Source organism: Tiliqua scincoides, chromosome 11 (genome assembly GCF_035046505.1).
Source record: "Tiliqua scincoides isolate rTilSci1 chromosome 11, rTilSci1.hap2, whole genome shotgun sequence".
In the NCBI taxonomy this organism is placed as follows: Eukaryota; Metazoa; Chordata; class Lepidosauria; order Squamata; family Scincidae; genus Tiliqua; species Tiliqua scincoides.
The window spans coordinates 18,457,652-18,474,651 of record NC_089831.1 but is presented as its reverse complement, the minus strand read 5'-3'; the positions used below and the strand labels follow the sequence as shown (position 1 = coordinate 18,474,651).

Below are 17,000 nucleotides of genomic sequence, written 5' to 3'. Positions count from 1 at the left end.
GTGTGATGACACCTGTGGACATGTGCTCAGAAATGCTGATTTTTACGAACAGCACTGGGGATGAAATCATCTTTTCAGATTGGTTGTTACTGCTTTGGGCCAAGTACTCAAAATCCCCTCAAGGGATGCAAACTTTGCAATAGTTAGACCTGAAAATATAGGTCTGGAACAGAAGCCTGCCTAGAAGTCGTTCCTTTAATTCTATGGGGCCTAGGTCAACTGTTACCCTGCACATGCCTGATCTCGTCTGATCTCAGAAGCTAAGCAGGGTCAGGCCTGGTTAGTACTTGGATGGGAGACCGCCTGGGAATACTGGGTGCTGTAGGCTTATACCATAGTCTTTCGAGACTGAAGGTTGCCAACCATTGGTGCACTTGATCACCGGTGAGTGGGGAGGCAGCCTGTGCATGTTCAGAGTCATTTGATTTCACTTATAATATCTGCTTCAGTGATTTTCAACCTTTTTCATTTCAGGGCACACTGACGAGGTACTAAAATGGTCAAGGCACACCATCAGTTTTTGGGCAATTGACAAGGCACACCACACTGCTGGTGGGGGGCTAACATCCTTCAATGGCTCTACTAATAAATGATCCTCCCCCAAACTCCCACGGCACACCTACAGACCATGCGCGGCACACCAGCGTGCCACGACACAGTGGTTGAAAATGGCTGGATCTACTTCATATCTGCTTTTTAAAAAAGAGAGAGCTGAGATAAGACATCGTCCTTTACTTGGTCTTGGGCAGACTAGGTGAAGCCTCAGTTGATCCAGTGTCTCAACTTATGTTCTTAATCTTGAGGATTTTCCATTATTGATCCCTCAACCCAGTGGAAGGAGGAATGACCATAAAATCACTTTTAAACCTGTGGGGCCGTTAAAAGAGCAGAGAAAGATGGCTTGACTGATGGCACAATCCTACGCATGCCTACTCATAAGTAAGTTCCACTGTGTTCAATGGGCTTACTCCCAGGAAAGTGTGTCTAGGATTGGAGCCTGAGAGAGGAAGGTTGTTCTTAGTTGAGGCACCAACAGAACAAAGGTTAAAAAGAAAAGGGACTCAAGTTCAGAGACATCACTAGGGCTTGTGCCACCCAGTATGAGAGCTCTTTGTGTCATCTATGAAGGATGGACCTCTGTTCTGCCAAATTCCCGGTCCAAGCTTTGCTGAGAAGATCTATGCCCACTTTAAGCTAAATGGGAATGTCCATCTTGCTCCTTTTACCTGAGCCTAAAACATGCTAGAATGAGCAAAGGAATTCTGAGACATGGAATTCCCAGCCCAAGCTTTGCCTAGAGAACCTATGCCCACTTTAAACTAAATAACTCCTCTGTGTTCCCCAACAATGGCCCCAGTTCTGCACAGCAGCACTGCTGGACCCCACCACCAGGGTAGCTTGCTTGTTCAACCTGCAGAGGTCATCCTTCCTCCCCTCTCCTGCCAGCAGCTTCTCCTCAGCAGCTTGGTCCTCAGCTTCCTCCTCAGCTTCTCCTGCCAGCAGCTTGGTCCTCAGCAGGCCTTGGGTGTGGCAGCCACACACCAATCTCCAGCAGTCTCTAAAGTCCATTCACCCTTCTGTCCTTTAGTCAGTTAGTCCATCACTCCATCAGCAATTCCAGTAGTCCATCAGCCATTAGTTCCTCAGTCCATTAATCCATCAGTTCAGTTCATCCATCCGTCTTCTACTACACACCAAACTCGCCCTTTATCAGGTGCTGCTTTTATTCCAGTGCACTCACTCACTGCAATCTAAGGCCCTGCTGTTAACCCCATGCTTGCCTGCCAGAGCATGGAGCCACTGATGACACCATACCCTATCTCCTCGAGGGATCTTGCACATTTCCATTACAACCTCCTCTCATACCAGACCATACAGAGCGCATTACAATATCATATGCACACCCTAAATGCAGTGACATCACTATAGTTGGTGGAACCCCCATTCACTTTATTTATTTTAATCTGTTACAGTGCGGGTCACCCAACAAATCAGTAACCAACAAAATCCAGTGGCCAACTTTATGACCCTCACACAAGTGAATCAGAGTTCTAGTTTGATGTATGAAAATGAAAGCTGACTCATACTAACACCCAACTGGTTCCCTGCTGTGTCATAATAATGCCTCATTGAGTCTCAGAACAATCAGTCTCATTGGTCAGTTTTCAGTTATGAAAATCCACTTTTTGTTACATAAGGCAGCTGTGTTTTCCTTTTCAGATTAATTGGCCATAACTTTTGATAGAATACAGCTAATTCAACAGTTTATTTCCATTACTTTCTCAATGAAATTACTTTTCCAGTGACATGATGGTGCTATAACATGATGCATGATGGTATTATTCATAAATGCAAATTTTCTAAAAGGTTTCCAAAATTTTGACCAATAGTGGTGCCGCCACACACACACCCCCGAAGGTGTCACTTGCTGCAGTTTGCACCCCCACACTACCTAGTGACGCCACTGCTTGAATGGGGTTCAATTGAAGATTAATGTACAAAGAGCAGGAAAACTGAGAGGGAAACTCTGAGGAAGAGGACGGTATAGCTGGAGCATGGAGGTAGTCTTAAATGGAAGGCTGTTGGCTCACAAGCTTCCCCAGTCTGGGCACATCGGCACGAGAGGAAATGGATGCCCGTACCATACTTGGGAAGGGGGAATGATTTGTGATATTAGAAGCAGCTTATGAGAATACACAGGCCCTGCTTGTTTGACACACATACCAGCACAGCCCACCACCTGTAATCTCCTGGCTTCCCAGAGGCAGGGCTAATCTTTAGATTTAAGGGTTGTCTGTTGCTGGAATCCCACACTTGGCATAGCTGCTCTCGCTCTCCCCTCTCCGACAAGCTGCATGCATGCAACCCCTCGCATTCAGGAGCCAAAGCCCAGGAAGGGGGGAAAGCATTCTTGGTACCTCTGGAGGGTTTCAGCTGGAGGATTTTGATACGTGGCCTCAACGACAACTCCCAGACCTGGATTTCAGTGCCTTCACAAGGCAAACTGGACATATTTCATCTTGTTGATCCAGACCAGCAGCCTGCAAGCTTTTTCTTATCCATAAGAACAGTCCCAGTGGATCAAGCCATAGGCCCATCTAGTCCAGCTTCCTGTATCTCACAGCGGCCCACCAAATGCTCTAGGGAGCACACCAGATAACAAGAGACCTCATTCTGGTGCCCTGCCTTGCATCCTGACATAGCCCATTTCTAAAATCAGGAGGTCGCGCAAACACATCATGGCTTGTAACCCGTAATGGATTTTTCCTCCAGAAACGTGTTCAATCCCCTTTTAAAGGCGCCCAGGCCAGACACCATCATCACATCCTGTGGCAAGGAGTTCCACAGACCAACCATATGCTGAGTAAAGAAATATTTTCTTTTGTATGTTCTAACTCGACAGGCTATGCCACAGAACCCCCTCCCCCCCCCATGGCTTCAGCCAGGCCAGTGCAACATGATGACAGTATGCCAGCTGATACCAAGGGCCACAAGGGGTCCACTTGAAGCACAATAACTTCTGACTCTGGCCTGGCTCCTCAATTTGAGCAGCCTGTGACTCAGGCACTGAGCTTGGGGATTCCCCCATCTCCATGTACCACCAGCTAACCTCTCATATCCAGGGCCTGTCCAAACTTAAACCTGCCAAGGTAGTTGCCCCATCAGGTGCCCTCAGATAGGACCCTTCCTTAATCTTTGCTCTGACTCAGAACATAAGATCCACACGCAAAAACATCTTTCATGGTGCTTCAGAAGCTGGGCATCTAGACTGGATCTGGAGAGGTATTTGGAAAGATGCATGAACTGCATGCTCAAATGCAAGGATTGCGAAACTAGCAATGCCAGGGATTGAACATGGGATCTTTTGCATGGAAAGCATGTGTTCTACCACTGAACTATGGCTCTGCTCTTACGGGTAGTGGTTCCCAAACTGTGCGCTAAATGGTCTCTTCTTCCCAGGTCACAGGACCAAGAGCGTGCTCGATTCTCACACCATTGTGCCACTGCAACAGGGTGCCACAGACGAAGGACGCAACAGCAGCTGCCTTAGGGAAACTATGGCACCCCCTCTGGTGTTCTTGGTTCATCACCTCCGCTGTTCTTTCCTTCAAGATGGGCGGCCAAGCACAAGATGGGCGGTATAAAGCACACATTTATACCGGCTTTGAGTTTCAGGCTCGCAGAAGCAGTGCCAAGAGGAAAAAGGAGTTTTTGGCCCTATCGTTCACACTGCATCACAAATGGAGCCCGGCCGTGTTTAAAGTGGCCTCGTCCTGCCCAGGCAACAGGCCAAAGGCAGCGCTAAACAAAGACTGAGCTCCAATGTTTGGTCCCCGGCAGACCGTTCCTTGTCTGGTGCTACTTCCTGCTGTGTGCATCGTAGGTGACAGGGCTAAGATCCTCCTTCAGTCATCACGTGTAGGGGAAGAGTAGAAAGGAAAAAGTACAACATGCACCCAGTGCCAAAAAAGCTTTTAAGGATTCTTCCTCTCTGCAGGAATGTGGGCCAGATGAGAACCAATGAGAGGCAGATTCCAGGGACAGTTGGGCAGCGCTCAGACCCTCTCATGTGAAGAAGGGGGGCTGCCGACAACTCAAGCCCCTGAAGGGGGTGGATGTGAAGCCTGCTGCACCCTGCTGGAAACACCAGCTTCTTAGTGAAAGAGGTTTTGCTCCTCCACAGGATCAAACTAGCTTGTGGTTTTTATTTTTCATACTCCTCTACTGCCCTTCCTCCAAAGACCTCGGGGTGACGTACATTGTTCTCCTACTCCTGTTGTCCTCACAACAACCCTGTGAGATGGGTGAGACTGAGATCGACTGGCACGAAGTCACCAGAAAACTTCCCGGCTGAGCAGGGATTTGAACCTGGTCTAAGTCCCACTCCCAAACACGCACACCACCCTGGCTGTCTGGTTTTTAATTCTAGCTGTTATAACAGGGCACATACCTCAGAAAGCAAGATGCAAGGGAGGGCACCAGGCAGGAAGCTGGACTAGATGGGCCTTTGGCCTGATCCAGCAGGGCTCTTCTTATGATGGTGGTGGCTTGCTAGGGTTCCAAGCAGGGTCTCTTCTATCCCTACTTGAAGTTGCTACCACACATTGAACCAGGGATATTTTGCAATAAGGGGCTCTAACATGGAGCTAAAGCCCTTTCCTTGTTGGGCCTAGTTTGACCCCTTGGTCGAACCACCACTCCTAGACAAAAGGGTTCCCCTTAGCCCAAAGCTGCCATTCGCAGCTGCATCCTGGTCAGGCTTCCTCCAGCCAAGCTGCTGCCACACCATCTTCCCTGGACCTTTGGCGCAGAACTCCCAACACTGGCTCAGCAGCCGCACCAATAATCCTGGCCAGCCTTCATTCTGGCAGGCCAATTAAAGGGGCCAGGGATTGTAACGGGATTTGTCTAGAATTTAATTGCTGCTATATCTGATGGGGCAGTTTAAACTTTATCTAGGATTAATCTGGACCAATCAGAAATACCTGTCATTTGCTGCCCATGACTGAAAGGATGAGAACATGCTGGGCATGCATGCTGAAAGGCGAGGGTGAAGGAATGGGAAGGGGGGAACCAACCAACAGGAATGGGGTGATCTCCTGTGTTTCAGATCATATCAGGTTAAAGGAGGGAGGGGGGAGAGGGAGAGAGAGAGAGATGACTGCTAGAAAGAAATTCTATTTAATGGTTGGCAACCTTCAGTCTCGAAAGACTATGGTATAAGCCTACAGCACCCGGTATTCCCAGGCGGTCCCCCATTCAAGTACTAACCAGGCCTGACCCTGCTTAGCTTCTGAGATGAGTCGAGATCGGGCATGTGCAGGGTAACACAGTGACCCAGGAGAAAAAGACGACCAATGGTTTCCAAACTTTTTAGTATATCAGGACCCACCTAAAAAAAATTTCACTTTATCACTCAGGCCTCTGTGGCTATAATGGTGATGGGGCAACAGTTCTCTTCCCAAGTAGCAGCTTGTTTAATCCTTGATGCACATAGCCTCATCTGCCCTGTCAGTTTCGTGAACCACCAACAATTCAGTTTGGGAATCCGAATCACTGGGTTAGAAAGATCATCCTGTTTCATCTGTGCCAGAGACCAGCTCCTTTTGCAAATGAACAATCCCTTTTTTCCCCTTTCCTGGCACCTGGCCCTGTTTTTAATCCCCTATTTGCCACTTGGGGAGACTGGGAGGGGGGGGTCTTCCCTTAAGCAGTGGCATAGCTAGAGAAGGTCAAAGCACTATGTTTTGCAGGCACCCGAGCGTGCCATTCAAGCGGGCCCTCCACTTTGGAACCAATCTGAATGGGAAGGGGAGGGGCTGCTTGCATGACACACTCAGGCACCTGTAAAACTCAAGGCTTTGCACCCCCTCTGGCTACACCACTGCCCTTAAGAGTTGCTGGCTATGTCCAAGCTTTATTTGTGTTTATGGGACCATCCACAAACATATTGCCACAAGAGATTCGAGGTCCGTTCCCCTCCCCCCAGCATACCTTTAAGGAAAGAATAAGCCTTCCCTCTGATCTGCAATCAGTGCAGGGTTCCAATCACTGGTCCAACTGACTCAATTGACTGGTCCAATCACATTGACTGGTCCAGCTGTTTTGCCCAGAGACAGACCTTTATCCACCTAGCTCAGGAGAGACTGTACTATCTGGCGCTGGTAGGGGGATCTTTTTCAGCCCTACCTGGAGATGCCAGGGATTAAGGCTGGGATCTTTTTTCAGGCCAAGCTGCTGCATAATGGCTCATTTCATTCTAGAGAGATCGCCCTCAAACACACCCACCCACCCCTAAGCTCCTTCTTCTTAGCCACCCAAACAAAAAGGGGCTTCATGAACAAATTCCCCCGGGCAGCCTCACGTTTGGCTTCTGGCAGGAGAAACATGGTGCAGAACCACAAATTGCTGAGACAGGCCCCATAATCCACAGCACAGAAGCTTAAGAGCAGCTCAGCCTGCTAAGGGGATCAGGCCGACAGGTAGTGTCAGTAAACGGATGAAGGGCAAGGCTCCCCAGCCCAGACCCAAGAGGGCCCCAGGGAAGCACCTAAACAGAAACAGGCCATTCATTCCCCCCCCCCCCCAATGCTATTCAGTGCTTCAGGCAAAGCTGGGAATCAGAGAGCTGTGGGCAAGCAGAGGTCAGGGGTGTGTAGTTGACAGACTCCCAGAATTTTTTCTGCAGCAGGGAGTGCTCAGGTTCCCAAGGCAGCACCTTTCTCAAAAGGACCTGAGCCAAGAAGCAGCATCAGGTTCAGTAGGAGGCAAACTGAGAAATTTGCCTAGGGGCATATTTTAATTTCCAACGCTATACATATGAGCACATGCTGCAAGGCCACAAAACAGGGCAAGCCTATAGCAAGGAGGTGGGGATTTGGGTTTTTAGTTGCTTTTAACATTTTTTTTTTAAGTGAAATAAGTCTGGAATTTATTTTTTTTCATTTAAAATAGCCCACAAGTGGGTATTATTAGAATTAAAAGCAAGGAGGATTTGGCAAGCAACCAAAGCCTCTCCCCCCTCTAGCCCTAATATACACAAATTAAACTCTCACTGGGGCAAGTTGCACAATGAAATGCTCGTGTGACAAGCGATAGCATCATGCAGAATTCTGACAATGGCCCCTCTGCGCAATTTTTAAAAAGCAGTCACTTTCCCTGCTTCTCTTGGGGTGTCTTCAACTGCAGAAGTGTGGGGTGTGTGGTTTGGTTTAAATGGACTTCGCACAAACGAGAGCCAGGATGGGATCGCGGTTCGGGAGTTGGACTTAGACCTGGAAGATCCATGTTCAGACCCCTTCTCAGCCACGATGCTTCCTGGGTGACCTTGGTCCAGTCCCACTCTCTCTCCGCCTCACCTACCTCACAGGGTTGTTGTGAAGACACAAGGAGAGGAGGAACTGTGTACACCACCCTGAGCTCCCTGGAGGAAGGGCAGTATATAAAAAGTGAAAAACAAATCGAAGGAGCTTCCAGCTGAGATGACTCAAAAAAGCACATTAGAATGATGTTCCGTAAGTGTGTCTCAGTGTGGTATACTCCAATTTGCTGGGGGGAGACAGTGGGAGGGCACAAGGGCAACAGCACTCTGTTTGTGGACTTCCTGGGGCAGGTGGCTGACTACTGTCAGGACACTGGACTAGATGAGACTTTGCCCTGATCCAGCAGGGCTCTTCTTGTGGGCAATACAACTACCTGCCACTTTTTTCTGTACAGAGCCCCTCCCAGCTCAGTGGTGCAGCAGCAGCAGCAGCAACAACAGTATTTATATACCGCTTTTCAACAAAAAGTTCACAAAGCGGTTTACAGAGAAAATCAAATATCTAACGGCTCCCTGTCCCAAAAGGGCTCACAATCTAAAAAGATGCAACACCAGCAGACAGCCACTAGAAAAGACACTGCTGGGGTGAGGTGGGCCAGTTACTCTCCCCCTGCTAAATAAAAGAGGAGCACCCACTTGAAAAAGTGCCTCTTAACCAGTTAGCAGGGGTTAGTTTGCATAGTTTGCAGCCCTGCTCTACAAAAGTCACAGCCCTTCCTGTTCACAGAGGTTGGATGCTAACATTCCAATCTGATTGATAGCATGCTGTAGTGGTGATCTGTAGAGGTAGAATGTTGTAGCACCATCTGCTAGAAAACAGAGCTGGATATTGGATATTATTCCCTTTTTTCCTGATACCATAAGAAGCATTTACATCATGTTTTTACATCTTGTTTTTACATTTACATCAACCCCTGCTAATTGGGTAAGAGGCACTTTTTCAAGTGGGTGCTCCTTTTTTTTAGCAGGGGGGGAGTAACTGGCCCACCTCAACCCAGCACTGTCTGTCCTAGTGGCTGTCTGCTGGTATTCATTTGCATCTTTTTAGATTGTGAGCCCTTTTGGGACAGGGAGCCATTTAGTTATTTGATTTTGCTCTGTAAACCGCCTTGTGAACTTTTAGTTGAAAAGCGGTATATAAATATTGTTAATTATAATAATTAATAATGTTTTAGAATGATTGAACCATTTCACTCCCTCACCCCACCCCACTGCAGCAATAGTCTCATTCATTAGTACAACTGTTCAAACAATGAATGTAAGGATCAACCTTCCGTACAAAAATCCAGCTTTAATACAGATTAGAAATCATCAGATATCTCCATTTCATTCCAACATTTGACAAAAAAAATTCAATGGCGGGGTGCGGGCTGGGAAAATTAAGGTGGATGTGGTTTCCACTCATTTCGGTATATTTACAAAGCTAAAAAGATACAAATATGTACACTCACAACCAGCTATTTAGATTGAGCCATCCCATTCAAAACAATTGTACAAACATTTCTTTAAAATAAGAATAATAAAATAAATTATGGAAAGAAAAATGCTCTTCGGTCTTCACTGCTTCATCTTTCGAGAAAGAGGCACACTATACATCCTTAAAAAAACAAAAGCAAAAAAACATAAAAGCACTTTTTCTGTTTTTAAGACACACTCGTTTTTTGGTCAGTGTTTTCAAGGCTGTATACAATCTGGACAGATAACAGGGAAAAATATAAGGTATGGTACTGGAAGAAGGGTGACATGGGTTTGGATTAACATTTCATGGGGAGGCATCCATTAGAAAAAGGGAGGGGGTAGAAAGCACAATCACCATCAGCTACGCAAAGAATTCACTACAGTAGCCGGAAGAGGTCCTTCTATTTCTAGTGCTTTTCTATCCTTTCTCAGTCCATTTTATACTTTTTTATTATGCTTATTATCCAGACCAGAAGCATAACTAGGGAGCAGCCCTAGCTTCTGCCCCAGGTGCTATGTCAAGGGGGGGCCGAAGTCAGCAAGGAGGGCCTCCTCCTCTGGGAAAACCTTGTGCAGCACAAGGTAGTCACTTCCAGGTTCTCCCTGGAGGAGGAGGTGCTGGTGGCTTTGCACGCCCCCTCCCCATTCCTTATCCTGTGTAGGTTCCCCCTTGAAGGGGGCACCACTTCTAAGCGGAGTCGCTCTATAGGAGAGGGGACCAGGGCATGAAGCCGCCAGTGCTTCCTCCTCCAGGGAGAAACCAAAGTGCTGTCACAGTGTCACGTGACGTAATGAAGTCACTGTCCAGGGCACCAGGGCTTCGAGTTATGCCTCTGATCCAGGCATTCTCGCCATTGGTTTCTCTCCCCACCCCCATATTAAAAACTACAAGGTTGGGACCTCCGAATGTTCAGACATACATCATTGCAAACCCCTACATCCCTCCACCGTTGCTAACCTCAACACCAAAACAAGAGCGGAACATTGCATACTGAAGAAGATTTCAGTGAAGCAACTCTGTAAGAACCCAGGCAGACAAAGAGGAAGAAAACAGCTACAGAGTTCCATTTATCAAAGAGAAGGCTATACATTAATAAGGCACATTGTGGCAATGCCAATCTGACCCACAAGGGGGCAGAAACATCTCATCCATTCATTCATCCATTCTCATGCACGCGCACACACTATGGATCTACCTCTACTCAATTTTTATGGGGGGGGGGGAATGCACAATGAAGGAGACATAAAAAGTGCAGCCAGTATCAGTGCAGCAGATATGTTTGGTCCATGTAGTTGAGTTTCCTGAACCCTCCGCACAAACCATGGTGTCTAAAGGCACTAAACTGGCTGAGAACATGGATTTGAACCCTGTGGAGAGGCACTGTAGCATGATAAGTCCAATGACCCAAAACCTGAAGGGGCAACTGGACTCTGAAGCATATCACAGAAGGCAGAATGGATTCCTAAAGTCCCATCAGGTTTACCGAGTGAGCAGGCATTTACCTCTTGGCTGTAAGGTAGAGGTTCCCAATCTATGAGGTGCAGCTCCCAGGGGCAGTGTGGTGAATGCACAGGGGTGTCACGGGCCACCTGCTGGCCGGCAGCAAGACACGACACTAGAAACAGCGGTAGGAGGCTCAGCTCGGTAAACTGAGCTCCTGCACACAGTTTTTGCACACTTGAAAAAGCCAACCCCTTGCCCTGAGCCTCTTACCACAGTTCGTAGCATCATATCAAAGTCTCTGAACCCAGACAGAACTGACTATGGGGTCATCACCAGTTACTTCTGGGGGCTGCTTGCAGAGGGGTGCGTGCATGCGTGTGGGGGTGGGGGGTGCAAGGGCACTTCAGAGCACTGCTCTAAAGGATATATAGAATTTCAAGATCCAGAATATCAAGGGTAGGGACCCTAGCTCCTAAAAAAGAAGTAAGCCAGAGATTTGGGATCTTGAAATCTTACACTTTCTCTCCATTCACACCCACACACGCACACTCTTAAGTTGGAACAGACCTTCCTTTTACCTTTGGAAGAGAACACATCCAACGGTTCGGTACTAAAGAGATTGTCAGTGCTATCTCCTGCACAACAGGGTGCAAGCCGGTTAGGCAGGCATAAGGTCCCCAATATTTCAGCAGCACTTGGGTAGTAAGGCACAAGGTTTCAACAGAGCCTCATCTTTGCTTCTAAGTGTACGAACATCAAAGACGGTTGTGTAAATTCAGACAATTTGAAAGTCAATGGAACCTGTGACAGGCTCTGTGTTTGCCTGCAGGGACGGCAAGGCTTGCTGCACACTTTGTAAAATGGTGCTGAAGTAATTGTGGCGACATCATCCCGTCACTGTAATTACTTCTGGGTCGGAGGCAGCGGTGGGACAACCACCGTGCCCCGGGGATGGCACGCCAGATAAGCTATGCCACAACTTGGAAAGGAGCTTCAGGGGTTGGAGGAAGAGTCCTTGGATTAAATGCACAACCTCGAACATCTTCCAACCATTAGCAGTGAAACTATTAAAATTAGGAGGGGGTGGAGGATGAACCAACCATGCCAGGCCACTTTTTTGGCTGTAGTACATCATAGACAAGTCTGCTCAGATAAAAACACACACCTTGAAAAAAATCAAGTATATACACACCGACAACAGATCAGTGAGCGCATATTGGTAACACCCATTGGATATCCCCATCCTTTTCTAGAGGGCGAGATGAACCAATCGCTCTTGGTTCCCCAATGCCTGGGTATCCACAGGCTGGGAAGAGAAGACAGACTGAAAAGGCAACCCCTCCCTCTGCAAGCAACAACAGAAGCACTGGCCCCCAAGTGGAGCCTGCCGGGCATTAGAACAGGTCACAGATCCAACCAGACCACATAATCTTGAAACTTCAGAGCACATGATCCAGACTCCGGCCACACAGTGGTTTCGGTGGACAAGTAGGGCTTCTTCCCTTCACCTTTGCCCATTGAGGGGCACTTATGCGGGCTGCAGACTGGTCTCAAGAGCAGCACAGCCACTGGGCCATGCCTTGCGTACCCAGCATTGAGGCAGGACGTGTGACGGGAGGGCCAGCCCCCCCTTGAAGTTTTAAACCCACCAGGCATAATGTTCACACTATAATCAAATTTAGCCAGTCTCTGGTGATGGAGGGGTGAAAAGGTTCTCAAACTAGTGACTGTCCATCTGTGGGGACATTTGACAGTGAATCCAGATGTTTCAAAAAGAAATTTTGATAGGAGCAAACAAGGTATTGTAGAATTCTGTTCACATCGTGCAGGACTAGCTTTAACCACCAGCTTGACAGATCCAGGGAATAATGCGTACATCGTGCCGTTGCAATAGCAGCCTACACGCCCGTTTTCTCTTTGATCCAGTTCCGCAGCTGCGTCACCCGAGTGTAGACTCCTGGCTTGTTCCGTCGGGCGCAGCCGTCCCCCCAGCTCACGACACCAGCCAGAAACATCCTGTCGTTTTCCTCTATGCTGGTCAGTGGCCCACCAGAGTCTCCCTGAAAACAAACGAGAGAGCAAGTTAATGACAACTGCCTGGACCCCTTCTCTGGTGGTCACATCAAGAAGTCATGCATATGAACACACATGACCAGAGGATGCTGCCTTTAGTACAGTTGGCCCTTGGTATCCGTGAGGATTCAACTCCCCCCCAACTGTGGATGCCAGTCTCCATGGATACCGGTGCTCACTTTTATAGGTATTTTAAAAAGTCAGAAAAATAGCCTTTCCTATTGTAGCACCACAAAACTGCACCATATGCCAGGCACTCAATGGCACTTCAGAAACCGCTTCTGGTTTGCACAACCTTTTCCCTTGGTCCTGGGTCACCCTCTGCCCACTTCAGTACCTTCATTTTTGCTTAGTAGCACTGGAAGCACTGGTGCTTTTTCCTTAAACAAAGCAACATTCTTACTCAGGGCTGCTCAAACCCTGGCCCGGGGGCCAGATCTGGGGTTTGGGTGGATCCATTCGCCCAGTAAGCAGACCTTTTGGTTCTGCCTGGGCGCCAAACAAAGTCCTCCTTGTTCAAACAGGGACACTCTGAACAAGGAGGACTTCGCACCACGCCCAAGGGGAACACTCAGATGCACTCTGGGGACCACGTTACCAGCACACAGCGAACTCTGAGCACCGCTGTTCTTCTGAACTGAAGAAAGACATGCAGGCAATGAATCTGCATGCTACAGGCAGGAGATTAACTGTCCTGTTAACATTCATTTAGTCTCCCTGGAGCATGCAGGCCAGTTGCCTGCAAGTCGCTCTTCAGTTAAGCAAGAATCTAGCTTTGTTTAAAGTAGAAACATCAGTGCTACTAAACAAAAACTAAGGTTGCAATCCTAACCAATTTTCCAGTACTAAGAGCAATGCAACTCCGAGGTAAGGGAACAAACATTGCCCTAACTTGAAGAGGTCTCCATTCCTGCCCCCCAACTGCAGGATGCAGCACACGCCCCACTGGCACAGCTATGCCAGTGCTGGAAAGATGGTTAGGATTGCGCCCTAAGGCGGTGGAATGGATGCAGGGGCGTGTGCAGGCCCCCTAGATCCAAGGATAACGGAATCCGGGGATACCAGCTCTGTGGATACAGGGGCCCGCCTGAAAAAACAAATGTCCCCAAATGCATTTAGCAAAAAACTTAATGCATCAGGGTCTACGATCCACATGGGTTCAACATTTCTCAGCAGATGAGCTATTTCTTAATATTCCAAATAAATCCCAATGTCAGACCTGCACATTTAGTCTGTTTTGGAGGAGCCTTCTTCATGAAGACATTAGCAGGGAACACCATATACAACTTTGCTCCAAATATAAATAAAAAACGGAGCACTGTCCCACATGTAGCAGACCTTCATAATGTACAAACATTGCAAAGCTGCGCAAACAAAAGAAAAAGAGCTGCTGACTGGCCCTGACGTCTTTCCAAGACTACAGAGAATTTTTTAGGAAATCAACGGGCTGTGTTGCTACTGAGAGACAGGCATCTTCATGCAAACAAAGCCACAGCCAGGCAACTTCAAAAAAAATGTATCAGTGATTATCAGAGTCAACGCATGTGCTGCCTTAGTAAAAAGGCGGCATCCGGTCCTTTCGATTTTACTATCACGAATTTATGTTTGGCCTTTCAGTGCCTTTCCCCAAGGAAACCGACAAGCAATCACTAGAGACACAGAATCATATCCAATGCAAATAGCGAGGAAAAACCACAAGAACGCCAAGAGATTAAGTCAGCAGCTAAAGAACATTTTTAAGAAGTCTTAAATGCCATTGAAAAGATCTTTGTTTTGTACTTCAGAGGGGACGGGGGTGGGGAAGACAAGAACAGGACAAGGAGGATTTCCCGGTTTGGGGGTTGTCACCAGAGATATGGGCTCTACTGTAACTGGTCCCCCGAGCTCAAGGAAAATTCTCCTGACAGAAAGGAGACTGTTTTTTTTATAAAGGGCAGCAACCAATCACAGCACGGAGAGGGCAAAACAAGGGAAGAGCTGGTCAAACTGGTCAGGCCTGGGGAGGCTGGTGGTTTTCCACACAATCTGGTGACACAAAGCAGATGACAATTTTGTTCCGGGCAGAGACCTCATCAGTCAAGGTTCTCTCTCTTGACTTGGCACCGCCAAGTCTCTTACCTGACAAGCATCAATGCCTCCCGTCAAGACCCCGACGCACATCATGCGCGGTGTCATCTGATTGTCCAGCAGGGAGTTGCACATGGTCTGGTTGATCACCCGGATCTTTGCCTTCTGCAAAATACTGGCGCCGCTACCTGTCAAAGAGCACAGCAGTAGGCGTGAGACTTTGGGACTTCCCACTCCCCCTAAGTGTACAACACACAATGCACTTTAGATTTTCTCATACGTAAGACACCAACTCCTATGCCTACACTCTGCGCATCATGACCTCCCTTCTGCAGTCCCCCAAATGGACAAACATCAGATTGTAGAAAACAGAAGAAGTTCATCCAACCAGGGCTGTCTATTATGGCACACTAAGCAGCCTGAACTTCCTGCAGCAATTTTTCACATTTTTATAAACCACCCTTCCTCCAAGGTAGTGTATATGGTTCTTCTCCTCCTTTTGTCCTCACAATAACCCTGTGAGATAGATGAGGCTGAGAGAGAGAGAGAGAGAGAGAGAGAGAGAGAGAGAGAGAGAGAGAGAGAGAGAGAGAGAGAGAGACTGGCCCAAGGTCACCCAGGAAGCATCATGGCTGAGTAGGTATTTGAACTTGGATCTTCCAGGTCTAACCCCCAAATCACTGCACCATCCTGGCTCTCCAGCAAGCGCATCTGACTGTGGTGGCCAGAGTTTGAGTATGCTTTGACATTCTGCAGTCATAAAAATATACTTAAATTCCACAGAATCGTGCATACAACGTAGCAGTTTTTGTTCTAATCCATTTCTATCTAGCCCACAGGTGTATACTTTTGGTCCTGTTGCATACATGCTACCTTGCAAAGCTAAGATTTCAAACATAACAGCCCATGGCACCATCCTGACCACCAGAATGGCACCGATATGGCCACCAGAATGGAGGTTTGATTCTATTCCCTCATCCTCTTAACATTTAGCCGCTCTGATGAGGCTCCGTCCCCTTACCCGTTTCTTGAGTGGCTCCCCATCCGGTCACCCAGATCTCTTTGCCTGCTGGAAATTCGTGGCTGGCATCCGGCAGACAAACGGGCTGGATTTCCTTGGTGAAACTGACCGGGTTGTCCAGTTCCAACACAGCAATGTCATAGTCGTAGGTATAGTCATTGAAGCTTGGGTGGGCGATTATACGCTTGACGTTACGCCTCTGGACTTTGCTGTCACTCAACTCCCTCTGGTCATGAAGCCCCAAGAATGCTGTCCAGAGCTTGGGATCATAATACCTGAAGGGGAGGCAAAATGTGGCATTGCAGATTAAGTGCCTAGACCTTATGGGCTGCAGGGGAGAACACTAGCATGGCGACTTTGGCATTTATATAGCTTATTTCAAGCATCTGAAAGCATGTCATATAAAATGTGCTTACAAAAGCCCTATAAGATAGGATGGCATTATCATCACCATATAAACAGAGGAAGCTGAGGCTCAGAGAACTGGGGGCTTCCTTCAGATTAACCCCTGGTTACCTGGTTGGCAACCTTCAGTCTCGAAAGACTATGGTACAAGCCTACAGCACCCAGTATTCTCAGGCGGTCTCCCATCCAAGTACTAACCAGGCCTGACCCTGCTTAGCTTCCGAGATCAGATGAGATCGGGCATGTGCAGGGTAACAGTGGTTTGAAAACTTACCTGGGTCACAACACCCCTGCAGCCACTCCTCCCTGGCTGAGCACGGCCACCTTGGATCTCGGGAAATCCAAATGGTGGTGCCCAAATCTTGTGAGATCCAAGAAGGCAGTGCCCAAGTCTTGTGAGAGACCACATCTCACGAGATCCAAGATGGCAGCACTGGGGGCAACAGGTAGGACGAGAGACAGGGAACATCTTGTGGAGTGTGCTGTGATGCCCTAAGGCAGGGGTGGGCGAACATTTTGGCAGGAGAGCCACATCATCTGTCTGACACTGTGTCAGGGACCACGGGGGGGGGGGGAGAATTAATTTACATTACAAATTTGAATAAATTTACATACATTGATATATTAGAGATGGAACATATGAAAGAATGAATTTTACTGAGCTTATTTATTCAGTTCAGTTCAGTAAGACCTTTATTGGCATAAATACA

At 47.9% G+C, this 17,000-nt stretch overlaps 1 protein-coding gene and 2 pseudogenes across 1 annotated transcript in view; 1 reads left to right on the top strand and 2 right to left on the bottom strand.

Moving 5' to 3' along the window:
• Nucleotides 1-208: 208 nt before the first annotated feature.
• On the top strand, nt 209-328 carry LOC136662728 (5S ribosomal RNA; annotated as a pseudogene).
• An 11,688-nt stretch (nt 329-12,016) lies between these two features.
• Nucleotides 12,017-17,000, bottom strand: part of ST14 (ST14 transmembrane serine protease matriptase) — a 41,126-nt gene continuing 36,142 nt past the window's right edge. Inside the window, exons 17-19 of the mRNA XM_066639392.1 lie at nt 15,886-16,160; nt 14,916-15,052; nt 12,017-12,784 (exon numbers count right to left, since the gene is read on the bottom strand). Coding sequence (XP_066495489.1) covers nt 12,623-12,784; nt 14,916-15,052; nt 15,886-16,160 — 574 coding nt within the window. The 3' untranslated portion in view covers nt 12,017-12,622. The remainder of the gene's footprint in view (nt 12,785-14,915; nt 15,053-15,885; nt 16,161-17,000) is intronic.
• LOC136662620 (5S ribosomal RNA) lies at nt 16,440-16,560 on the bottom strand (annotated as a pseudogene).